The 26,311-nt window shown below is 39.7% G+C and overlaps 1 protein-coding gene across 1 annotated transcript in view; it reads left to right on the top strand.

The window, feature by feature from the left end:
- Positions 1-26,311, top strand: part of LOC306983757 (nesprin-1-like) — an 82,216-nt gene that overhangs the window by 31,907 nt on the left and 23,998 nt on the right. Inside the window, exons 35-76 of the mRNA XM_079584422.1 lie at positions 86-423; positions 594-738; positions 846-1,055; positions 3,123-3,406; positions 3,695-3,860; positions 3,962-4,117; positions 4,379-4,531; positions 4,973-5,155; positions 5,308-5,445; positions 5,543-5,728; positions 7,712-7,834; positions 8,415-8,597; positions 8,905-9,048; positions 10,823-11,026; positions 12,119-12,253; positions 13,873-13,995; positions 14,070-14,231; positions 14,517-14,717; positions 15,171-15,344; positions 16,675-16,866; positions 17,776-17,907; positions 18,027-18,127; positions 18,950-19,106; positions 19,423-19,542; positions 19,654-19,812; positions 19,902-20,117; positions 20,202-20,303; positions 20,397-20,516; positions 20,623-20,823; positions 21,213-21,386; positions 21,483-21,614; positions 22,291-22,487; positions 22,596-22,728; positions 22,819-23,001; positions 23,115-23,264; positions 23,404-23,580; positions 23,814-23,969; positions 24,121-24,276; positions 25,275-25,445; positions 25,530-25,663; positions 25,755-25,938; positions 26,103-26,285. Coding sequence (XP_079440548.1) covers positions 86-423; positions 594-738; positions 846-1,055; positions 3,123-3,406; positions 3,695-3,860; positions 3,962-4,117; positions 4,379-4,531; positions 4,973-5,155; positions 5,308-5,445; positions 5,543-5,728; positions 7,712-7,834; positions 8,415-8,597; positions 8,905-9,048; positions 10,823-11,026; positions 12,119-12,253; positions 13,873-13,995; positions 14,070-14,231; positions 14,517-14,717; positions 15,171-15,344; positions 16,675-16,866; positions 17,776-17,907; positions 18,027-18,127; positions 18,950-19,106; positions 19,423-19,542; positions 19,654-19,812; positions 19,902-20,117; positions 20,202-20,303; positions 20,397-20,516; positions 20,623-20,823; positions 21,213-21,386; positions 21,483-21,614; positions 22,291-22,487; positions 22,596-22,728; positions 22,819-23,001; positions 23,115-23,264; positions 23,404-23,580; positions 23,814-23,969; positions 24,121-24,276; positions 25,275-25,445; positions 25,530-25,663; positions 25,755-25,938; positions 26,103-26,285 — 7,038 coding nt within the window. The remainder of the gene's footprint in view (positions 1-85; positions 424-593; positions 739-845; positions 1,056-3,122; positions 3,407-3,694; positions 3,861-3,961; positions 4,118-4,378; positions 4,532-4,972; positions 5,156-5,307; positions 5,446-5,542; positions 5,729-7,711; positions 7,835-8,414; positions 8,598-8,904; positions 9,049-10,822; positions 11,027-12,118; positions 12,254-13,872; positions 13,996-14,069; positions 14,232-14,516; positions 14,718-15,170; positions 15,345-16,674; positions 16,867-17,775; positions 17,908-18,026; positions 18,128-18,949; positions 19,107-19,422; positions 19,543-19,653; positions 19,813-19,901; positions 20,118-20,201; positions 20,304-20,396; positions 20,517-20,622; positions 20,824-21,212; positions 21,387-21,482; positions 21,615-22,290; positions 22,488-22,595; positions 22,729-22,818; positions 23,002-23,114; positions 23,265-23,403; positions 23,581-23,813; positions 23,970-24,120; positions 24,277-25,274; positions 25,446-25,529; positions 25,664-25,754; positions 25,939-26,102; positions 26,286-26,311) is intronic.

Genomic DNA, 26,311 nt, shown 5'->3' on the forward strand with positions numbered 1-26,311 from the left:
TTCCTGACAGTTAGCCTGTGTTTTCTGACTTTGTTATGAAATACTGAAGGTGAGCTAAATGTTTCCTTAAACTGTTTATCCTCAGGTGGCCTTGCAGTCTGTTCTGTCCCTGCTCCAGAGATACCACCATTCCTTGCAATCCATCCAGCAGTGGTTTGAGGAAGCTGGTGCTCTACTTGAGCAGGCCCCTCATAATGTAGACCTGGAGAAAATTTCAGACTGCCTCAAGGACTTAGAAAATATAACAGGCCGGGAACAAACTGTCAATTGTACGAGGCAAGAGATGCAAGATCTAATCCCTCAAATGGGTGACTTTTTGAACCCTAATGTATTTAAGCAAATCCAGCAGCATTGTGTGGAGTCTGATCACAAGGGCACAGAGGTCTTTGAGCAGCTAAAACAACGTAGAGACTACTTGGAACGGTAATGCTAATGAGGTTTTGGCATCTAAATAGTTTTAAATATTGCACACAAGACCCAAACTTGCATTGCCTTATTCATATTAACAATATGATGATTTACAGGCATTGATGTTTATACTTTTTTAACAACTGGATTTGAAGTCACATACATTCACTTTATTTGTTTGTTAGAAGCATAACTCAGTGGAGATCCTTCCAAGATGAAACAGATAAAGTTATCAGGCAGATGAATGAAGTTGAGAAGAGGATGACTGAGTTTACAACTTCCAGAGCAAACTCCGAGCAAGAAGCTGAAGACAAGCTTTGTTCATACCAGGTCGTGTTTATGCATTTCTGTCCTTGCCTAACTCCTTAAACATTGACTTTGACTTGGGTGTTGTGGTTATTCTAAATATATCCTATTGCCTCCATTTCTGTCTACAGAGAATTATGTTGCAAGTTCAAGGTCTTGAAGACGCACTAAAGGAACTGAAAGAAAAAGCAGCACAGTTTGATCAGCCTGCAATAAAAGACACTACTTCTCAGTCGGTCGATTCACTGAGCCAACGGTGGACTCGGTTGTACAGTGTTGCTAGAACTCAGTTGAAAGCCCTCCAAGACTCTTCAGATAACTGGAGATGCACCAGGGAGAAGGTAAGGAAACTTCATGAGTAGATACTCACAACTTATTACTAGGGCTGGGAATTGATTAAAAAAAATTAATAATTTATTGCACAAAATATGTTGTAATTAAGCTTGTAATCATCAATATTTAAACGGAGAATCACCTAATTAAATTAAACAACACAGAAAAAAAGGAACTGAAAATAGCCCTATATTCAAATAATATTAAACATCAATATATTATTCTTCATTCAGTTCCTTGCAACATACTCAGATTTAACAGAATTGTTTTTTCTTTTTTTACTAATTATCAAAATAAAGTATAGTCCTACAAAGCTATTATTACCAGAGCATGTGATTAGAGCAGGTCATTTTACCATTGTTGCCCAGTATGGCTATACCAGCTCAGTAGGGCTATTGCAAACAGAAGTCTACTATTTCACGTTATTTGAGCGGACTTTGTTTCTCCATTGCGTGATTGGTACATGACTGGAGTGTTTGGGCCGTGAACAACAGAGCAGAACGTGCTGCGCAAACACGGAGCTGCTACTGCAGAGAGCGCAGCGCGCCGACACACACACACACACACACACATATGGAACGGAGAGCGTGGCGCACACACGGAGCGGAAAAGACTCACTCGTGACACCTGATCGCCGAACATGGAGGGGTGGGGCGGCATATTTTCTGCTTATTTTTTCTGCCTTTTTTCTCTTTCGGCCAAAAACCGAAAATGCCATTTTCGGCGGCCGAAAATTCGGTGCATCCAGCTTCTATGGTATTTGAATTCAGCTTTGCTAATTGAACACAGCATCATTGTTTTGTCAAACGCACCATCAGGCAACTTTTTAAATGCAAACATTACTCCTAAAACTCCTTCCTTGTCCTTCTCCATCATGTCCACGACAGTGTGACTTGGTTCGGCCTACTCACAACAGCAGCCGCAACAGGAAGTCATTAAAACGAGGCAAAAAAAGTGCTGTCATTGCGTTATTTTTTTTTAATGCGTTAAACATCTCAACTTAATTGCAAAGATTAACGCGTTAATTCCCCCAGCCCTACTTCTTACACTAAGATGGTCTGTAAATTCAGAGAATGTAATCAAGCTCATGCAATCAGTGCAAATCAGATACAAAATGCCATCAAATTATTGTCAGGTGCCCAAATTGCATATTTTTAAGTAAATAAACAAACATTATTTCCTATTAACTGTGGAAAAAGTCTAACCAATGATGCCATATGCATGAGTTATGATGAAGTAAAAGCAGTTATTCTGTAAGCAGTGAACCCTTGTTGTGGATCTGAGATCAGACCAGAGCATCAGACGCCGACAGTGGCCTAGAAATGATGTAATGCTTGGCAATGAAAGTCCATACCAAAATAGCCCAACATGGAAGTTGCCAACTCACCACTTCTCCCTTAAATCTCTACTGGAATCACAGTAATGTTAGCAGTACCTTGTCTTGTTTATTTTTGGCAGCACACACTAATTCTGTGTTGTTTCTTTGTGACCTAAGCCTGTTTCATTATTCTGCTGAGGATATGACATCACTCAGTAAGAAAGAGTCATAGGTATTGCAGAAATCTATGTAGCACAGAGAGAGAGGAGAGGTAAAAACCACAAAGAGCTGTTTTCATCTGTTTCATGACTAATTCATTATTAAGAGTTCTTTGATGTCCTCATAGCTTCTCTTCTGTAAACGCAGTTGCTGATCTCTTAACCCCCAATACATATATAATTTTTTTAGATTCGGTTAAAAGTGAAACAAGTCATTAATAATTAATAGAGTGTAATTTATCCCCAATTTTACATTTATTAAAGGAAAGAAGGGGGGGGGGGTAAGACATCAGCAACTGCGTTCACAGAAGAGAAGCAATACAATTAAATCTATATATTAAATCTATATCTACATATTAAATCTACATAGTTGAATGAACTTGTAACATTTCAATTTAATGGCAACTGAACATGATAAATGTAAATGTAATAAAAACGTTTCACTATAAAGTGAATGCTATAGCATGATTCACTAGTAGCACTTATTAACAGGAGTACCATTTGTTGGAGTAACCCATCCCAAATCTCTCTATGATTAGCTGGAGAAAATGCGAGCTGTCTGTGAGGACCTGCACAGTCGCGTTCCTGACAGCATGGTGGAAAAAGCCTCCAGTATGGCAGCCCTACACAGTCTTCTGGAGTACCACGACTCCTTCAGTCGAGAGGTGGAGAGAGAGAGCAGCTCCCTGACCCTCATCAGACACCATGTGCTCAACCTGTTTCTCCATCCTCACGTCGCTGCACCCTCCACACCCAGCAAACACCAAAACCAAGAGAACCCTTGTCTGATGGAGATCCAGAGCATTCAGGAGAAATATGACAAGTATGTCTGTCTGTTCATCCAAGAAATTGTTTTTCTAAATTCTATTAACGTTTCAGATCTTTCTGTCATTTTATCGTTCTGTCTGTCTTTCTGTGTTTGAGAGTAGATATTAAATCCAATTATGTAGCTTTGAATTGACAGAGTTGAGACAACACTATTCCAGTTCCATGTCATAAAAACCATTCCAGTAGTTTTTGAAAAATGTCCAACCCTACTTCTATGTCATTTGCTTTTAGATCTTCAATCATTTGCTTAATATGTATTTTCTGTTTCCCTTTCCTCCTTCAGCCTGTTGCAGCAGGTGTGCGCTAGCCGGCAGCAGGTGCAGGTGGAGCTGCTGGAGAGAGAGGAAGTGGTGAGGGAGTTGGGTCTGCTGAAAGGCTGGATTCAGGACACCCAGGGGCTTCTGCTGAGTCCCACCGCAGACCTGGATAACCTGCTCACTGACCTGGAGGTACTGCAGCGCACCATGCACAGTGGAGAGATGCTTTCTAAAATCCTACAACCCGGTTTGTTTTACTCATAAGTATGGTTTGTTTTTATGGTTTCTGCTAGACGGCTCATGGTGGCATGCAGTCTCATCGCCAGAGCCTTGAGCAGATTGCAGATCGTCAGCAGATGAAATATCAGGACCTCCATGCCACTCTTCCTTCTGAGATCAGCACCCAGCTGGCAGAGATCACACTGGCTCTGGGTTCTGCAGAAGATCAGGTAACTTAATTCATACTAGGATTTTCAAAAATGCAGGTACCAAATAAATTCTGGTGAGGAATTAATGTAAACTCAGGTTGTAAATGTAAACAGGCGAGACTAAAGATTGGATTTGTGTCAAAATATAAGATCTGTGCATTAGACCTTATAAATGCAGCCTAATTGACCAACAGAGAACCAGTAACTGGTATTGATTTTGACTTCTGAAAGTTTAAGTAACATCTCTTTATCACTTAGCTATTTTTTTTCTCATGTGCTCAGGTGCAGGCACGGGAAAGAGAGGTCCAACACAGCAGAGATATTAAAGAAGACTTTAACTGCAGACTTCTGGATATCTCAAAGAAAGTCAAACTCATCTCTTTGAAACTCAAGCAGAAGGCCATGGATGTTGAGGAGGCTAAAGAGGAGACAGAGGTACAGTGTGAATACAGCACTGCATTGGAAGCTGTGGTACAGCCTTGCCCTAATTACTGAAGTGCACACTATAAATAATGACATGCGTATACTCCAAAGTGACTTCCTCGCAATCTGATTTCTAAATATATCAGAATGAGTGCAGTTTAAAACAAGACATTTTTGTATTATTTATTAATTTTATAATTTCAGTATTCATTTTAATTTTTGTTTAAGTTTTAGTAAAAATGATACGTTTTTCATCTAATATTTGTACTTTATTTTAATTTCTTTCAACTTTATTTGATTTGATTTCAATTTATTTCGATACTTTCATTTTTAGTCAACAATAACAACACTGCAACATGGCGGCATGTCATTTCTTACAACACTTTTTATCATTGCATAATAGCTTTAAACAGTGTTTTTTTAACACGCATTGTTTTTTCTCTCTTAATCCAGACTCTATTTGAGGAGCTAGAGGAGTGTGGCCGTGCTCTGTCTGAGTTAGATGTGGCAGTGCAGGAGTTTGGAGAGCAGAACCCTCTCCTAGCCAAACAGCTGGGCTCGAGCCTGAGTAAACTGACCGAGCTTCATGCTCAGACCAGCAGACTGGCGGAGGGAAGGACCACGTGCCTTCAGAAGGTCAGCTTGGGGGAAAAAACCTGTTTGGAAACAGTCATTATTTTTGTGATTCTGTTTGTTTATGCTAGTGGCACAGAAATTACACATCTTTAAATTTGATAAATTTTTCTATAAAGTGTGTTCAACAAATTGCCCCCTTTTCTCTATTTTAGGCAGAGAAGAACTTTGAAGAATTTAATGAAATGCTGACGCTAACTCTCAACTGGACAGAAAAAGCAGAGACGGTGGTCTCAGCCAACATGATGTGGAGTCCAGCCTCTCAGATGCAGGAGCAAATTAGAACCCATCAGGTTGTGACGCCCGCTTTATCCAGATCACAATTTCTTAGGATTTTCAGTAGCTGTTGGGGCAGAAATCTAATGATATTTTGTGATATATCTCAACCAGGCCTTATTAAAACAGTGGCAAGACCTCCAAGGAGAGTTTGAGGGTCTGGTGGAGAGGGTGGGCCTGCTGGATGAGGTGGTCCAGACAGATGCTCTCCACCAGCAGGTGGCAGACCTGAGCAGACATGCTGAAGAGCTGCAGCAGAGAGCCAAAACAAGACTCCTGACACTACAGGATGCAGCCAAGGTAATTCACAACATTACGTTTTACACACACACTACATAAAAACTAATATAATGAGAACTTTGCAATGGGCCATGCATGTGCACATTTGGGTTTGTAGTGTGCTGTGACGTGTCATGCTGAATGGAGTTATAGTCAAGTCTCAATGTCTCGTATTCAGCTGTAAATAACACTATTATTTATCATTTGTTTTAAATCCATTTTATTTTAATGAAATTTTGTTTAAAATAAAACTGCAATATCACTGTTCGTTTACTTCAAGCTTCAAGTCTGCTGTAAATTTAGAAAGGCATTGCCATCTAGTGGCAAATTAGATAAGTAGTATAATTCCTCATATTTTTTCATATTCTTTGCTAGACTTAATTTGTCTGTTTTTTAATTGGTGTATGCTTACCACAGAGAAGTACATTTACAAATACAAATAACAAACAAACACCCACATCAATCCTGCATTTATACAATTATTAAAATATAATGAAACAAAAGAATAAAGAGATGTATCCATAGGTTAATTAAAAATACATATTACAAATCAGCAGACATAAATGGTGTATTCTTGACAAAATCCAGTTGAGGATCCCAGTTTTTATCACATTTGTGAGTGGAATTAAAAACAAAACAACAACAAAACACAATATATATATTTTTATTTTATTTATTTTTATTAAAGAAAATTATGAGGAATTATACTACTATATAAAATACAGAAAATATTCTAAACACTGCTTTATCGTAACATTCTTTTATAGCTTTATCTTAAACCATACAATCAGTAATGTACTGAAAATGTGTGCCCATGAATTACTCCTCATAAATTGTCTGGCTTAATGAATGCCATAACTATATAACTGGCATCAAGCCATGAAGAAATCGGTTTGTACTTCCATTTTTCATTAAAGAGCAGATAACTCCTCATTTTAAAATGTAAAGGTTTCAGCAAATTTTTAAATGAGTAACAATATGCCCTGTTCTTTGTTTTCGTGTCTCTAATAAGCCTTAGGGGAGATTATTCATTTTTTTTACTTATTATACTTCTTTTTACTTATTATTTATTACTTATTATATGACTTTATTCTGATTGGTCAATGGCAGCATTCTGCAGTCAAATAATTGTATATAATTCATACATCATAAAATATTAGTATGTAATTAACTTGTCTGAGGAAACCATTTTATAGTTAGTATACTATGCCATCACTGTTTCAGATCAACTATAAAACCAGCTACTACTAGTTCTTAGCTCATGCTCTCTTCATTTTTGCTTTAGAGCTACATTGATCTGGTTTTAAGCACCACTTTATAAAAGTGTAGGCCCATTTCAGCTGCTTGTATTCTGTGGGCTTATGTCTTGTCATTTAGCAGTTGTTCTCTGAAGTAAATCACTGAATTTAAAGGGCTTTAGTCTCTTGCTCAGGGACACTGTGGTGATTTAGCAAGGTTGTGATCGCAGTTCTGGATCCCTGTTTGTATTTAATGAGTGCTACTGTGGTAAACTGAAATGGATTTTTCTCTATGGATATATCTATATGCCAAAAGGGGGAGCTAGCGCTTCTGTTAATTAACCAAGTGCTTTCACAGTGCCAAATGCCAATACGTCAATCCATTGTTTAGCATAGGACCACTCTTATAGGCCCCTTTATTTTCCTTCTTTCGTTTCCTTTCTCTGTTATTTTTTTCTGTCATTCTCAGTTGTATCATTTTCAATAGTGGTATTATCTGTTTGTTTCACTTCATTCTGCTCAGTGGCAGCCTGGGAAAGTGTTTTGAATCCTATTTAAGAAGGGCACCGGTAATTATTTTTGCAGTCCAGTTTGATGCAACATGAAATTACAAACTTTACCATGAAAGCAACTATTTATACAGTGTTTACAGGGATATATGGGTGTAATTCTTTCTAAATAATCAATGAAATACTTAAAAACATCACTGTAAAGCCAATTGTCATTGGGATGATAACGATCCTACTGTGTGTCTTTCTCTGTGTAGGACCTGGGGAGACTGGAGAGTGATGTGAAGAGCCTCCATCTGTCCATAGAGAGAGTCCAGGAGACTCTGGCCTCCCCTGATCTGGCTCGCCTCAGCCTCAGAGAACAGCTGGCGCAGAGACAGGTACACGATCACTCTTACTAACTTCTACTAACACATGTTTTTCATTCCTCTGATTTATCTAATGTATTTACTCTCGGATGAAAATGCAATCATTACATTCTGTACTGCATAGAGTAGTGTGGCCACATTCATACACTGCAAAAATAAGTATTCATTATTAGTTATTTTGTTATTCTCTTTATTATTAGAAAATATGCATTGTATTAAGTTTATTTTCTTGTTTTATGCATAAATATAACAACATTTAGTTTATGGTTTATGCTTAAAACAAGAACGAAAAAGGTTGACAATGAGGTAGGCAAAAATTAACTTAATTTTTAACTTAATAAATATATATTTAGAAAAGTATTCAAGTAACAAGTGTTGCTTCTCAAGTAAATTTATATTGTTTTAAATTTGTACAGTATATGTTATGTACAAATTATATAATATGTTTCCTAGGGAAAACGGGTTAGAAACACTGATTACATTTTTTTAATAAATAATGAAGAATTATTTTTAGTTTTTTCTGACACAGAAATCAGATATTCTGATTTGATCACTGGTACCATCAAACTAATGATGAATATTTATTGCTCAGCTCCTGTTGTCAGAGATGGAGGGTCTCAAGCAGCAGGTTCAGGCTATGCAGATGTGTCAGAGCGCCCTCCGGCTGCCAGAGGATGTAATGGCAGCATTACCGCTATGTGTTACTGCACAGTCTCTTCAGCACGAAAGCAGCCATCTCCAACACAATACCATTCAACAGTGCAATATATTACAGGTATCTAGTCTACACACAGATTGCAACATATTCTGAGATGATTTCATTTCAAGCTTTCACTCAAATGTTTAGTCTCTTTGACCCCATTGTACATGTCTTAAATGTACATTAGCATTAACCTATTAATCCTAAAACTAAATTATGATTGTTTTTTAATGTAAGAAACCTTAACTGACATTTATAAAGGGAGTAAATATAAAATGCTACAGAAGTGTCAAATTTGCATATAGCACGGTCATTGGATTCATCTGGGGTCGGCACTTATGTTTTTAATGGCTCATTTAGCATCTCTCTTACGTTCCCCCAGGAGGCCATGGTGCAGTATGAGCAGTACGAACAGGAAGTCAAGAACCTACAGAGACTTATTGAAGAGGCACACCGTGTCATTCAGGACCGCCCTGTTGCCACAGGAAACATACATGAGCTTCAGACACAGATACAACATCATGAGGTGAGGAAGGAAATCCTTCTTTCATACTTTTATTACTTTTATAGATGCTTAAGGCATAATTTTTTTTTTTTTAATGCAGTTTATTCACAAAAGCACTGGAATCTGTTGTGATCATTCTTGCTTTGTGCATCAGTCAGTTCACAATTCATTGCAGACATGTTGTCTTAGCTATTATTACTCACCTCATCGCTTTGCTAGTTTACATACATTGGACTGGAATGAGTCAGGCCATAAATTCCTAATTCTCAATGTTCTCAATGGGTGTAAAGGTAGTTCTGCGATCTTTGACCTCAGTCTGTTTTGTCCTGAGAGACATCAGATTATTTCTTTCTCTCACGCCCTTTTGCCCTGTTTCTTTACATTGGCACACACAAACACATTCACACACATGAAGGCAAGTACGGCTACACGGTTAATCAAATTGATATATGGCTTTGTGCGATCAAATCGCAAAGGTTGCGATTGTTAAGCGGCTCGGTTCGCAGTAAATGCTGATCCACACAAACTCATCTCTGCATCTGCTTTGAGTTATTACGTGGTTTTATGCCAACACAAAAGCTTGATGGATTAACATTTGAAAATGAAGAAATTAAGACTTTCATAAATATTAGTATTGTAATTTTATAGTTGTACTGTAAAAAACAAATGATTTTTTATTTTCATATTATTTTCTTAAATACTTAAAAATGTAAATACTTTTTTTTTAAATATATTTTATTTAGGAATAATAATTTTAATAATTATTATTATCATCTATCCATTTTCCAAACAGCTTGTCTCTGTAGGGTCCCGAGGGGGGTGTAGCCTATAATAATAATAATAGTTATTTTTTATTATTGTTGATAATTTATATATATATTTATAACAGCCATATAATTTATATATATATATACAACAGCCATCACATGTTAAGTCGTAATCGTAATTGAAAAAAAAATTAAATCACAATTCTATTGTTTTCTCCTTAATTGTGCGTTTAAACACACCAAATAAAAATAAACCTAAACCTGTACTGAGTCTCACATCCACATGTTTTATTAGCACAGCTTGCTTTAGTTGGGGCGGCAGCTGTGGCTTTATTACCCAGGGTTATTTTCCTCTGCAGAGCCGAGTGCTGCAGCTGCAGCTTTCTCCCACATGACCTCATTATCAGAGACTGGCCTGTCTGTGTGTGTTTGCGAAAGAATGACAGTTAGAGAGACAGAAAGACGGGAGGGGGGCTCTGCAGGCCATACATAATCTGCAATGTGAGCTCCCTTCCTCCCCTCTATGTCTCTCGCTCGCGCCCAGTTCTTTTGTCTGTCAGGAAAACAGCTCCGGGATTGGTGGAAAGAGAGGAAGTGAAGGGAAGGAAGAAAAAAAGCCCTCAATTCCTGTTCCCGCGGTCTTTGTGTGTGTGTGAGTTGGCCGGTTTGGGGGAGGAAGTGTTCTTCCTGGCTCTACTCCCCTCCCACTCTCTCCAGTTGGTCGAGCTCTGTGCCAATCACGTTCACCGTTACCCGAAGGCTTGGCTTGTCGGGCTTCTCCTACCGCTCTCTGATTGGCTGCCGGCTCAAAATGCCTCTGACTGAGCTATTGCTCGGCTGTGCTGTTTTTTTATACTGCAAACAGACAGAGAGGGGGAATTTCTCAGCTCAGCTCGCCGGTGCCGCTCTCTGCATTAACCCCCTTTCCACTCCTCATCTATGGGACTTAATCCAGGAACCATATGTTTGGACGTAGCCCAGCTGCATGGACCTCAGTGGAATAATAATGTAATGTGTCATTGTGACAGGAACTGGCCCTGAAGATAAAAGGCTACCAGGAGCAGATCTCGGCCTTGAACTCCAAGTGTAAAATGTTGACTCTGAAAGCCAAGCATGCCACTATGCTGTTGACGGTCAGCGAGGTTGACGGCCTCTCAGACGGATTAGAGGAGCTGGAGGATGAGGAGGAAGAGATGCCCAAACACCCACCAACACACCCCTCGGTTGTCATGGTGAGTGATTTACACTTGTACACATGTTAGGTCTGGACGGGGTGCTCTTTTTCAGATAAGCATCCCATGTCTCTTGTTTCTCCCACCACAGTATGTGCCTTTGCATTGTGTATCCCTGCTGTTGTTTGTTACTGAAACAGGAAACAGGATGAGGGTGTTAGTTGGCCTTGACTTTGTCAACACTAATAGGACATTTAAGTTGCCCTGCGTTGCATCAGTCATGATCAGGGCCGGATTCCACATTAACCGGCAACAACAGTTCAGCTCGCGCTCCAGCTGTGTCGCTCAGTCCTTACAGACTCGCAGAGAAAGGAGTGTAGCTTTGCGGTACTTCAGCAGTCATTGGAGCTAGATCTAAATTTAGTCTAATGTTGGGAGTGCTCCAGTGGTTCAGATTACTTTAGTTCGTGCTGGCAAGCACAATACATTATCGTATGCCGTCTTATTGTATTTTTACAGTGAGTCTGTGCATATCCTCTGCCTCATTTCCTGCCCCGGGTCATTCCTTTATCATGACGAGAGGTCTGTGAAGGGCTTAGTCATGGCCACTCTTAACAAATGTGGTCTGTCTGTAATTCTCTGGTGCTGCTTTGCAGGGTCTAATTCAGCTTTTCTGCTTGAATCATTACTTCCTGTCAGATCCGTAGGGAATATACATCATTACTGCAGAAGTTTGGGGTCAAGAAATGGATTCAGGATTTAAATACATGCTGGGACTTATCACAGTCTTCACAAAATTCACAACTGTTTTCAACATTGATGACAATAAGAAATTATTCTTGAGCACTAAATCAGCATATTAGAATGATTTCTGAAAGATCATGTGACATGAATTAACAGGAATTAATGAAAATGTTAATTGCAGTAATATTTCACAATATTACTGTTTTATTTGATCAAATAAATGCAGCTTTATTGAGCATATGAGACTTTAAATCTTGCTGACCCCAAAGTTTTGAATGATAATGTACTTTTTCCAACTCTAATATTCCTTTTTTTCCCCTTCTTCCTTTGGTGCTATACTCCTGTTTCACTGGTGATTTCTCTTTCTTTCTCTTTCTTCCTCTGTCTCTTTGGCTCTTTAATGGTCAGATGACGGCAGGCCGTTGTCATACTCTCCTCTCCCCGGTCACAGAGGAGTCTGGTGAGGAGGGCACCAACAGCGAGGTCTCCTCTCCCCCCGCCTGCAGATCACCCTCACCCGGGCCTTATGCTGACACCTCTCAGGTATCCCGTGGCTCTAACCCATTCCTCACTAACACCTGCCAACCTTATCACATTTAATCAACTTATCCCACATCAGCCACTAACCCACTTTAACTCAGTTTAAACTTGACCAATTGATTTCTTACAGTAGCCACTGTTCTGTTCTTTAAATTCTGATTTAAATATGAATCTGGCTTTTCACACTCTGCTTCAACTCGGGTTAACGTCATTCTAAACACTGCTTTTACCCCCTGGTAAATTAATGTTTCACACTTGTAATTCAGAAGCGGGATAGCAGCGCTTTTTACCCGGGGTTATGCTCCGGTGCAGGGTTAACACTGCTTTTGCTGCGCCGATTTAATCAATGAAACTGACACCGCAAATATCCAAATAACAACGTTAACCCATCGTTTAGGAATGTACAGTGTGAAACGTCAGCGTATGAATACCCAGGTGTAATTGTGTATCTCAGGTAAATTATGAGCATTATTTGAAACATGATTCTGTTTGCCCAATGTCCAGGGTTTTAGAATGACACATGGTTAAATATTTCAAGTGTGAAAAGCCCAAATGTTAGTCTGAGGGTTCCCAAGATCATGGAAAACCTGGAAATATCTGGGAATTTGAAGTTTTCCCTTACCTTTTCTGGAATTGTAGAGGTGTTGTTAGTATTTTTATTTTATTTTAAAATACTTCTATCGTCTTTATACACAGATACAATTCTAAGTAAGACATTTGTAGGATGATTTCCTCAAAGTGCAAACATTGTGACTCTTTAAAGCTTTCAAAACATTTCTGTTTGTTTGAGCTTTCCAATCAATCTGAAACAGCAGCATTGTGTTCAGCAGCATATTTGTCCAACTAAAGGTTCCGATATACTCTCTTCTTTTTCGTTCTTCGCTATGGGGTAAAGAGATGTTTGAAATATATGAGCAGTGTTATTCTGTTAGCGATCATCCTGACGCTGCACACGCTACTGAGAGCTGCGTTTAGATGAATATGTAAATATGCGTGCTTTCCTTTCAATAAAATAATCACTCAGCAAAAATGACAGCAGTGGGAAAACAAAAAAGAAAGAAATCTGATCATAGCGATGTGGATGTTTGCACAAGCTCGACTGTGAGGGGCCGCCGCTTTACTTTCGTTTTATTGTTTAGGTTTATTTTGTCATTAAATGTATGTTTAACGTTCACTGGTTCACTGGTTCCCACCTCCTTCTTCCCTGAACTTGAACTTTGTTACAGTGGGATCTCTATTCTTCAGTTGACTTTCTTGAGGAACTTTATCTCTGATTTCATTCTGACTGTTTTTATAAACATACATGAGCCGTGTAATGAACAGAGTTGACACACATGGCCTCAGGGAGAGACAACAATGTTTTGGTTAGCACAGATTCTTTATGTGTTTAAGCATCTGGCAAACGCATGGTTAACCACTTCAGTGTGTGAAAACAATTGGCATAATATTGTTACTAGGTACAGTACATGTGCAACATCTGAAAAATGCAGGCACAGGCACACCTTAGTATCACTACTGTTTTGTTGTATTTTAATAGAACCAGCACAGTTTGGTTCATTATTCATGCATGCATGCACACACTCTCAGACACACTCATTGACGTAATTTCACGTCTTGTGTAGGGTTCAGGACGAGCTCCTTTAAGTAGAGCTCCATTACAGGAGCTGTATGACCCCTCCATGGAGTCAGCTTCCTCAGCAAACCTGGACGACCTACAACGTTCATGGGAGACTTTGAAGAATGTGGTAAATATCCATAGATGCATCTCACATTCCAAATCCCTTCTTCATACGTTGGCTAGCATAAATATGTTTTACAGATCAGTGAGAAGCAGAAGAGCCTGTATGAAGCTCTGGAGAGGCAGCAGCACTATCAGGAGACCCTGCAATCCGTCTCCACAAAGATGGAGTCCATTGAGACCGCACTAAATGAGGGCTTAGAGCCAAGCAAGAGTCCTGAGAGCCAGATGGCCGCCCACCAGGTGAGAGACAGAGGATCAGATGAAGCAAGATGACCGCACTAAAGCTAGATCACATAAAAACTCAAGCCTACTGCTGGACTAGTGATACAAGCCAGAGGACAGAGTTACCCTCTAGATTACCAACTTCTCCTATGTCAAAAACTAATCTCTTAGATAGAAGTATCTTTCTTTCTGTGGCATGTAGCCTTTAATGTAGCTTTATTGTTTACAACTATAGCAAATCAACGTACTAATGAAACCAGAAAGGAATAGAAGCAATTTTATGATTGATTGGTTGTTCTTCAGGCTCTGATGGATGAGATCCTAATGCTCCAGGATGAGATCAGTGCTCTGCAGGCCTGCTTCTCCCGGGAGCTGCAGATGGATGAGGACAGTTTGGAGGCAGATGCTGGGGACCAGCTGGCCCTGCAGTCAACCCTCACTGTACTGGGAGAGCGCATGGCCACCATCCACATGAAGGCCTCCGGAAAGCGACAACTTCTGGAGGTGAGCAGTGTAATGGCGACGGCAAAAAAATCTGCATTGTCAGTTAAAAAAGGATCGCAGTAGATTCTTCTTCTTATTTTACGCACTGTTAAGCACATGCGTGGCATTTTTTAATTGTCATGTGTGTCCTAGTAGTTATTTTAGTCTTTTGGTTTAACTATCAGCTCATCTCTCTGATTAAAACCACTAATTGCAGATCATAAAGCAAATGACAGGCAAGCCTAAACATATTCCCAGGAAGCATAATTAAAGAGATAAAGAATACTGAACAAACTGGAAGTATGTATTCACACTTGTTTTACAGCAATGGCAATAGTGTGGGTTTTGTCCGCTTTAAAAATGTGATTAGAAAGCTTCTCCCATTAATTTGGGTTGAGAAGAATCAACAAGAAACAACGTATTACATACCCTTGCTTTTAGCATATTCAATGTTGTGCATCCTCTGACCCGCAGGAGCGATTGAGCGAGCAGTTAGAAGAACAGAGGCAGGAACAAGCGCTTCAGCGTTACCATAGTGAAGCAGAGGAGCTTGACAACTGGCTGCTCAGCACACGTGCCACACTGAGCTCCGCTCTACAGCCACAACCACAGGACATGGACATGGAGGAACAGCTGATCGACTGCCAGGTGAGAGACTAGGTGTGGGAAATAGAAGAGTAAATTATTCACTGAAATGATCAACTGAACAATTATTGTTCTTTTGACCTTGTATGAGCGTGGACACTTTTTTGAATTGAACTACTGAAAAGTCATGTGCACTGCAAAGAAACAACTTTCAATATACAAATAATTATAAATATAGCGATTATTTGTTTAATCTGTCCTATAGTGTATTTTCAATGCAAACGATAAGGGCTTTATTCTTTTTTGGGGGTTTAAAAAGCATTTATTTCATTTCAGATAACCAATTTCATAGTTTCAGAACACTTGTGCATTATTTGAAAAGCCAGATCTGAGTTGTTATGGAAAATTTAATTATAGATTTTCTCTAGCATGTAAACAAACAATCAATTAATCAGATTCTGTTGGCTAATCATCTCTGGAGTCACTAGATGGGCCGCAGTAAATCTGCTTAGCTGTGTCGGTTTTGTCCCATTCTGTTGGTCATTAGGATTAGGGGCTTCTTCTCTGCGGTCGTGAGACGTCCCACTGTGCATGTCTGCATTTCTTCAAGGAGACACACACATACACACACATGTCTTTTGTGTTGTGATTAGAGGGCTGTAGGGATCAAGTTAACCTTTAACCTGAGAGTTAGACTCTTTGTGATACGTCAGGGTGGCCCTGACCTTTAGCTTACTACAGTGGATGTTTGCTCATTTCTCACTGGTGAATGCCGCAGTCTGTCTCCACTATTAACCAGCATTACCCTGCAGGCCCATCCCAGCACTCCTGATCTATTCAAAATGTCGATTTTTAAAAATGTCTTTATTGTTTCAATAGTACACTCGTACTATAGTTAGTAGTACACTCATTTCTGTGGACTAGTGTGCATGTAGTATGGTAGAGATATAGATGTCTGAAGACTCGGTTAAGCAGCTTAAGAAGATTATCAGTCACTGCTTACACACGTCTCCTGTTTACTTTTTTTTTTTACACACCTTCTGTTGTGTGTTTTTTGCATGCGGGGTGTTTAACCCATTTCTGACAACAAACCAATCCACAACTTTTAACCTCAACTTTATCTTTATGGTAAACTCATCTGAAAGTTTTTTACTTGAATTTACAATGTTAGCACCTAAAATAGAACTTTGTCTTAAAACATTGCACAAAAAAGATATGTAACCAAACCCAAATCATGATTGTTCATTTAATGTGATTAATGATTAATTAAATTTAATTGAAAGTGTTTGATTTAATGTTAATAGCACAAACAATCCTAAAATATGAATCACATTGCTGAATCATATCTAACCGGTTCTCAATTTAGTCTTGTAATCTTTTGTTCCTGATCTAGAACATGTTACTGGAGATCGAGCAGAAGGTGCTGTGTCTGTCTGAGCTGTCAGTGCACAGTGAGAGTTTGCTGATGGAGGGGAAGGCCGGGACACGGGGCGACGCTGAGCAGCTCTCCCTCAAACTATACTGCCTCAAATCCAGCCTGCTGGAGCTACAGCGCATCCTCCAAGACAAACAGACCCACATCCAGGTGAGGGACATGCTACAATTCCTCAAAGTAATATTGAGTGACAGAAGAGCTGCCCAAGAACTGAAGCAAATCTTTAATTGAGTCGAATTAAAGAAAATGCCAACCGTCTGAATACTAAGAATAGGTCACTGGCGTCAGTCAGTACTTATGCCCATACCACTAAAAACGCATCCTCGCTTCAATGGATGCATTGTGAACAGCGGTACAGAAGAATGCCAAGCGCTGTTCATTGTTGTGAAAGATGTTCCACTGCTCTCCAGAAACATCTGAAACAAAGACCTTTAACAAATTGTGGGGCAAGTCTGGAATTTTCACCCAGCTTTTGTAAATGAGACTTGTTGGTGACATATAAAAGCCTGATGCAAGCTGATTTTGGTCCATAACCTATTGACAGTCTTGACTGACCTTTAACCTCTACTTACTGAAAATCCTTTATTGAGTGTGTCTGTAAAAAAAGGAGGCAACAAGGCTTGCAAAATTCTGCTCTGTTTCAGCCACCATAGGGAAGAGACCCTTCCCAGAGTATTTGGATCTTGTTTTCTTTGTAATGTCTTTCAGATCCAAATGAAAGTGTGTGTGTGTGTGTGTGTGTGTGTGTGTGTGTGTGTGTGTGTGTGTGTGTGTGTGTGTGTGTGTGTGTGTGTGTGTGTGTGTGTGTGTGTGTGTGTGTGTGTGTGTGTGTGTGTGTGTGTGTGTGTGTGTGTGTGTGTGTGTGTGTGTGTGTGTGTGTTAGATAATTTTACCAAACATAAATTTGTATCTGATATAATATTTTTGTGCAGAAAATAATAAAATCAAAGCTTTTATAACTTGTATAATTTTCTATACTTATAAAAACGACACATTTCATTGCCAGCCACTTTTGCAATACATTAACATCTCTAACTGACTTCTATGTCTTTAATTCAGGGGTCACTTCAGGAGCAGGAGGACACTGAATCAGACTCGTCTCTGTCTCAGAGCCCTAATATGATGGACTGGCTCATTCAGGCGCGATCCACACGCAACCAGCAGCATCAAGACACAGTGCAAAGACAGAGGGTAGACAATCAAACAACGAATGTTGATATTTACATGATCTTTAGAAAAACATCCTAGTTGCATTTGAATGGGCAGGAATGGATTTAAATTTTTGACATCAGCTCTTATATATAATGCAGGAATTAGAGGAGCAGCTTGGCGAACAGAAGAAGTTACTGCAGTCTGTAGCATCTAGAGGGGAGGAGATTCTCTCACAGAGAACAACACCTAATGGAGAGAGGTCGGTCCTGCTCACTTGTCCATTATCTACATGTTCACGTCTTTCTTTAGCACACTATAACTGCTCTTCTACAAACCAGGCCTGCCATTTTAACACAAATTTGGTGCGATAAAATAATGCAATATTGAAGTCGGCATTAAATACAAAAAATTCTATTTTCTTAATGCATGTTTTTTTTTTATTGGCCTTTGTTTAATTAAATTCTGATCTTCCAGTGAAAACGACTTGACTTGACTATGGCTTGCTAAAATTTAAATGTAAATGATCACTGTACACACCCAAACCGGCCTTCGTCCGTGTAGACGATATACTGCCGATATGACCAATAGACGTTTAATGGTCCTTCATAGTCTTGACTTGTCCCAACCAAAAAAGAAACCACCATCACACAAACCCCCCTTTTGCCATTGAACGTCCTACAATCGGCGCATCACATGATTCATATACCAGCCATTCTGGACTTGACTTCCACTTTTCGTTGAACTGTAGGCCTTAAACCCCACCTGTGCAAACTTGTGTTCATCTGCTTCCACATTTGAGTTTTCGATAATCTGTTACACTTGGATGCACATCACTATACACAAGAAAAGATTTGTCCCTTTTAATTAAAGCAATTAATCATGGATCAGTATTCATTTGGTGACTATTCTTAGCAAAAATGTATGCTATAGAGTTGATTCATTGTGATTTGATTACTAATTGTCATATCATGTAAGCAATTTCTTTTAATAAGTTTTCATTTTTAATATATTGCAAACATATATGAAAGACAAGTGTATGTAGCGCAGACTCATAATGAGCTTCTTTCTTCACTGTTTGTAGTTCTCCTGCAGAACTTTGTGAAGGGGTTGATGGTCAATGGCCTGAGAGCATGAGCACAAAGGATCAAATGAGAGTCAAATGGGAGAACCTGAGCAAAGACCTCAACAACAAACTACAGCTGTCATTAAACACAATGGAGCAGGCACAGTGTCACACGGTACATAATCAACTCCAACACTATACTTTAGCTTTGCTTTTCCCTTACAACCTTTGTAGTCCCATTTAGCGCCTTGTTAGCAACCGCCTTTTACAAGACAATTTAAAGCTTTAAAAACATCAGGAGGGGTATCACTGATTTATTTTATGTCATAGAATAAAACATTAAAATATATTGACCTTTCAGGGATTTAAACAAAAACCCATTAAAAAAATCAGGACGATGGAACCAAAATTGAATTTCTTGTCCCCTAAAAGAAGAAAACATAAAAGCTCCCTATGTGCTCTAAATAAATAAGGACCATCCTCTCTCTTAGCTATACCAGCCGGTGTCCAGTCCCTGTGGACTCTTCAGAGGGGAGCAAGTGAGTCAGGAGATCCTGTCACCCAGAAGTCTTTTTGAAGGCTTCAGCCAAGATCTGGAGGACTTGCCTCAGGTACTGCCTCTGAACATTTTAACATGATGTTGAACTGCACCAGGATTTTATATTACTATAACTAGCAAAGATTTATGTTCAGCTATTCGTTCCTTTATGTCCTCCCTACAGACAGGGGGCGCTGACACTAAGCGTGCATGTGCTCTGGAAAGGGCTCTCTATGAGGCGGTGTCCTCAGCTTCCTCCTGGCTGGACAATGCTGAGAATGAGCTCGTATCTGGCCCAATATTATTATCTGATGACTCAGAGACTCACCTGGGCCACCTAGAGGTCAGACATAGTCATTTTCATGAGAGTCGTAAAGTATTTTTGTTATAACACTTTTTGGCACTATATCTTTTCTGCTCTTGTCTCCTCAGGGTTTGAGTAAGGAGGTAAAGAATGTCAGCGAGGAGGTTTGTAAATGTCGGGATGTGCTCGGAGGGACAGAGCGGCTATGGGATGAAGGCGGAGAAAGTGTTTTGGTTGAGGAAGTGTTAGACCGTTTGGAGGGGAGACTAAAGCTGCTGGACACAGTGCTGGAGGAGCGATGTGACAGCATGAAAGACAAGCTGCAGGAACTCACTGTTTTCCAGGTATATGCCGCTTGTATCTGGTTATTTTTAATCAATATATTGTTTTTTCTCACAAATAAATTTTCCTCTTTGTCTATTTCACAGACTGAGTTGAGACTGTTGCTTACTGCACTCAGTGACTCAAAGTACCAGCTTTTGCAGAAAATGAATGCAACTATGGATCGGCCTGCTTCTAAACAAATGGAGGTCAGACACACATTCAAAATGACAGAAATGTTTGCATGCAATACTTTGTTAATCGATTATGAGTAAGATCAATGAAAATGTCAATGTAAGCAGATTCTAGCAGAAGCTGAGGACAGTCTGAGGGAATTTGAACAGAAGGTTTCTGAGATGAGAAGCAGAGGAGAGACACTGCAGCCCAGCCAGCTCTGCACGCAAGAGCTGCTGAAACTACAGGTACACACACCTGTCGCTCTCCTGCTGTTTGCTTTAGAAACAGCAACTACAGTTTGATTTCATGATTTTTCATGATCTCCCCTTGACATTGTGCTCTGCTGTGCAGGATGCTTATGAAGTTCTGGTGGAGATGGTGGGATCCAAACGGAGTGGGCTGAACCAGAGTTTGGTACTAAAGACCCAGTATGAGAGAGCTCTGCAAGACCTGGTAGATCTGGTAGACACCGCCCAGGACAAAATGGCTGCTGATCAGAAAATGAAAGTGGGATCAGTGATTGAGGTTCAGATTCTCCTGGACAAACACAAGGTACAACAGCCGTGTTTTGTGATTGATTGGTTTTAATATTATTATTATTAAATTATTTTAAATTGTAATAATATATCACACTTTTACTATTTTTCTGTATTATTGATTAAATAAATGCAGTCTTGGTGAGCATAAGACACTTGTTCAAAAATTTCTTCTTTTTTTTTTATCTTACAAACCCGAAACAATAGCGTACACATATATTTTACAGTCTTTGTTATCCAGGAAAACCAACCAAACATATTGATGACTCTCATCTCATGCAATCAAACTCTCTCAAGAATGTGAATGTCAATGCCCCCTACTTTCTAAAATAATTCATTATATAGTGATGTTTGGTCCCCTTTTGGAGAGCATGTACTCATATTTTGAATCTTTTCGTCCCGCAGGAGTTTTTTCAGGGGCTAGAGACACATGTTGTCCTGACACAGGCCTTCTTCAGGCAGGTCAGTGGGTTGGTGGTGCAGCGGGAGGTCCAGAGCCTGGAGGAAACTGTGGCTCAGGCCCAGGCTGTACTTAAACAGGCTCACAAACGAGGAGTGGAGCTGGAGGGCATCCTGGAGGTTGTGTGGATTTGTGTTTCTACTGTATATAAGATAGATGCAGATTATAGTAAGTGCGTATGGAGTGAATAACTGTCATGTGTTTTGTGTTATCAGTGGTGGAGCAGGTTGGTGGGTGATTATCAGGCCGTGTACAGGCAGCTGGAGGCAGTGGAAAGCAGCATTCCCAGTGTGGGCCTGGTGGAAGAGACCGAGGACAGACTGAGGGATAGAATTGCTCTATACCAGGTACAACTCCATCACACACATAGATCACTAAATCAGACACGGTTACACCATAAAATCTATACAACACCAACCATTATTTTACATTACAGACATTACAGTATCAGAGTTACAGTATCGCATTTGTGAAGTATTAGAAATCAAATTGAGAATTAATCAATTCAGGAATTTAAATTGAATCTAAATTAGAAAACATAATGTGAATTTTGAATTTAAGAAAGTAAAATTATTCTTTACACCATATATCAGTAATATTTTTAAATGTGATTACAATTTATAATAACTGTTTTCTATTTGAATATATTTTAAAATGTAATTTATTCTTTAATTAGCTTAATTTTAAGTAGCCATTACTTCGATCGTCAGTGTCACATGATCCTTCAGAAATCATTCTAATATGCTGATTTGCTGCTCAAGAAACATTTATCATTTTTATCAATGTTGAAACCAGTTGTGCTGCTTAATATTTTTGTGGAGACTGTGATACTTTTTTTAAGGATTCTTTAATAAGTAGAAAGTAGAAAAAAAACATAATTTATTTGAAATAGAAATATTTACTGTTACTTTTTTATCATTGTAGAATGGTAGTGTACATTAGGAATGTTAGAAGACTTACAAACAAGGAAGGGTAAATCTAAAACTAATAGGAAGGGTGTGTTGACTATCCCACTCTCTGTAGCGTCTGAAGGCCGGTATGTCCGAGTGGCAGCCGCAGTTGTATAAGCTGTTGGAGGATGAGAAGAGGCTGCCTTTACACGTGTCTTGCTCAGAGCTGGAAACTCAGCTCAATCAGCTGGGGGAGCACTGGCTCAGCACCACCACCAAGATCAATAAAGAGCTACACCGCTTGGACTCCACCCTCAAACACTGGATCAGGTCAGAAGTCTGATCACGTTCTATCTATTTTTAGAATGTTTATTGAATCTGCCCTAATTGTTTATTCAGTTAATTGATGTCGCATGGTGTCTTCATGTTTCATTGTAGGTATCAGAGCCAGTCAGCTGAGCTTAGCCAATGGCTGAGTTCGGCACTAGACCGCCTGGAGTTTTGGAGCACTCAATCTGTTACTGTACCTCAAGAGCTAGAGACCGTCAGAGACCATCTTCATGCCTTCCTGGTGAGAACGGCCATTGAATATCCTAATAAAAGAGGTTTAGGTCTCACTTGTCTTTCACAGACAAACTCTATATCATCTTTATATCTGCAGGAATTCTCCAAAGAAGTGGACGCCAAGTCGTCTTTGTGCACATCAGTTCAGAGCCAGGGAAATCAGCTGCTCCGGTTTAAGAAAGTGGACACGGCGGCACTCAGGGCAAACTTGGCCCAGGTAGACACGCAATGGGCCGATCTTCTCACCCGAATCCCCGTGGTCCAGGAGAAACTCCACCAGGTATGATAACTGGGGCTGGTTGCACTGTCCCATTTCAGTTAAAGAAGGGTGTGCAGATAATGAACAGGCTCACGTGGCTATGCTAAAAGTTGCATCCATGTTGTGACAAACAGCTGCAGATGGAGAAGTTGCCATCCCGTCATGCAATAACAGAGCTGATGAGCTGGATATCCCTCATGGAGAATATCATCCAAGAGGACCAGCAGAAGATCATGGGGGCAGTGGGATCTGAGGTTGTGCAAATGTACCTTCAGAAATACAAGGTAAGAAAGTCAGAAAAGGCTGTAAGAACTGTTTTTTTTTTCTTTTCTTTTTTCAAAAGAATAAAACATGGAATTAGTCATTTTGTACGCCATGAAAGATACCAAATTTCTCTCTGTATTTATTGACCCCTCTCAACAGGGTTTTCAGATTGACCTGTCCTGTAAGCAGCTGACTGTGGACTTTGTGAATCAGTCAGTTCTGCAAATCAGCAGTCAGGACGTGGAGGGGAAACGCAGTGACAAAACTGACTTTGCTGAGCGTCTTGGGGCAATGAACCGCCGCTGGCAGATACTGCAGGGACTCGTTACTGAGAAGGTTAGACATACATTTAGAAAATTCTCAATTTTTGCCGGAACATGCATCATCAGGTTTTAAACACATTTTTCAATTCAACTTTTCACTCAAATTGTTATGATGATATATTTTGTACTGAAAAATTTATAAAAATGCCAAAAAATAAGTGTTTTTACTAGTGGACTGTGACTTTTGGACCATAATTGTATGTCATTTACTTTTTTATCATAAACCAAACCTTCTGTGTTTTACAGATTCAGGTTTTAGAGGGTCTGCTTAAAAGCTGGTTAGAGTTTGAGAATGTGGTTCAGACCTTGAAGACCTGGATTAGTGTACAGGAAGAGAAACTCAAAAAGAAGCACAGGATTGAGGATGTTTCCTCAGCCCAGAATGCACTTAAAGATTGTCAGGTAGATACTACACCCAAGCTGTTGCTCCCATGCTCTACAAAATACACAGTACACTATATAGATTCATAGGTAAAGATTACATAGATAATACTAAAATAATCCATGTGCTCTGTTGTTTTGAAAGATTGATCTGACTGTCTGTGTATGCTAGGAAATGGAAGTATTGGTAAAGGAGAAAGAGAAGGATCTGGAGAGGGCTGAAGAGAAAGGATGCTTACTAATCCAGGATAAGAAAGGCGAAGCCAGCTCTGTTATTATGGACACCATAAAAGGCTTAAACCAGTCTTGGGCCAATCTGGATCACATGGTGTGTTTCACATAATGCATTTCAGTAAAGCATCTAGATTTGACATTTGTAATCTCCATGTCGATATTTGTTAGCATTAGTTAACTACGTTAGTTAACCAGAACTAACAATTAAAAATACTTCTAAAGAATTTATTAGTCTTGGTTAATGATCATTTCAACATTTACTAATACATTAATACAATTAAAAAATTGTATCCGTTAATATTATTTAATGGCCATGCGATATGATGAACCCTAAGAATGAACAATAGGGGATTATCACGCTTCCGGGTTTCATGGGCGGGATTTTTCAACTTTGTGCATGTCCACTTCCGGCGCAGTTCAACAATGGCTGAAACGAAGGCTAGATGTCACTGCTCTGTTCCACTTTGTCAATCAAACAAACAACGCCAACCTTATATAAGTTTCCATGGATTCCCGACTGAACTGAGTCTAAGGAAGAAGTGGATTAAAGCGGTTCGCCGGGATGAAGGGCCAAACTTTTAAATAAAACAAGGTAGCACGTATGTTTGTATAAATATATAATGCAGAGGTGGGGATGCAGTATAAATAAACTTAGGTTCGTCCATCATGGGTTTGCCAGAGTGATGAGTGATTCACCGGAAGTGGCAGTGCACAAAGATCACTGAATGTGGAAGTACTACGTATCAGCGTGATAATCCCCTATTGTTTTTTATGAACTAACGTTAACAAAGATTAATTTGTTGTATCAAATTAATTGTATCAAATACTGTATCAAAAGTTAGTTAATGCATTTACTAAGTTTAACCTAATTAGACACATAATATTGTAAAGTGTTGTAAGCCATTTACATTGTTTACCTTGAATTTGTTTCACTGAATTGATTCATAACTACGTATTGGTATTTGTTTTTTTAAGCTGCATCACTCACATAGTAATGGGCACAATATGTATTATCACTCAGTTTTCATAATCAGATTTTCACCAAAACACTCAGCCTGATCGGTCTTAAGTGATGTTTGTGTGTAATTGCAGATCGGGCAGCAGACGGTCAGTCTCCGGTCAGTGCTGGATCAATGGAGTCTATATAAACAAGCATATGAGGAGATTCAAGGCTACCTGATGGAGGGACGTTACACCATCTCTCGTCTGCGCCTTCTGACCGGCTCCCCAGAAGCTGTGCAGGTTCAAGTAGAGAATCTTGAGGTGCAAAACTGTGCAAAGCATGAATGAGGTGTCATTAGCATTATTTGGAGCAAGAAGCTTAAAATCATTATTTGTGTGTCTCAGAGTTTACAAGATGAGCTGGAGAAACAGGAGAGCAGTTTACGGAAACTGGGCTCCATAACGCAGCAGCTGCTGAGAGATTGTCATCCCTCAGTGAGCGATTCACTCAACACGGCACTGGGTGACGTAAATCTCAGGTGAGTTTCAAACGCCTCTAGTAGCTAATGAAGACACTGATCAGTGCAAAGTGATCCGGAAATCATTGATCTTCTGCTGATCTGCTGTCAGGTGGAACACGCTGCTGGAGCAGATCTCAGATCAGCTGAGGAAGAGTAAGAGCCTGCTGCAGCTGTGGCAGCATTACAATGCAATTCATGCTCAGAGCAGCACCGACATCCAGAAACTAGAGGAACAGGTGGAGCATCTACTCAAGAGCGCCACCCACAGAGACATCACAGAACAGGAAGTAAAGGTGAGGATGTATGGATGCATGGTAGGTTTGCAAGCCTCTTAAATATTTGTGCTTATGTCAGTGACACAAAAGTATGTAATCAGTTGGTAATTCTGACAACTGTGTGCCAATCTTGTGTAGCAATTGCCACAGTGTTCCTCTTTGTAAAACTGGCATTTCTTTAGGGCCTCGTGGCGGCTGAGGGATCCGTAGAGTCTGTCCTGCAGCAGCTGGATGAGTTTTCAGAGCAGCTGAGACAACAAGTGGACCCCTCTGCCATGACAGCCTTCCATACAGACCACCTGTCACTCACTCAGCGATTGGCAACAGTTGGACGTGCCCTCCAAAGACAGCAGTCTCTGCTAGAGGTTCGAATCATTCAGATTTGACCTTG

The sequence above is a fragment of the Phoxinus phoxinus genome, assembly GCF_949152265.1.
Source record: "Phoxinus phoxinus genome assembly, chromosome: 16".
NCBI classification, from domain to species: Eukaryota; Metazoa; Chordata; class Actinopteri; order Cypriniformes; family Leuciscidae; genus Phoxinus; species Phoxinus phoxinus.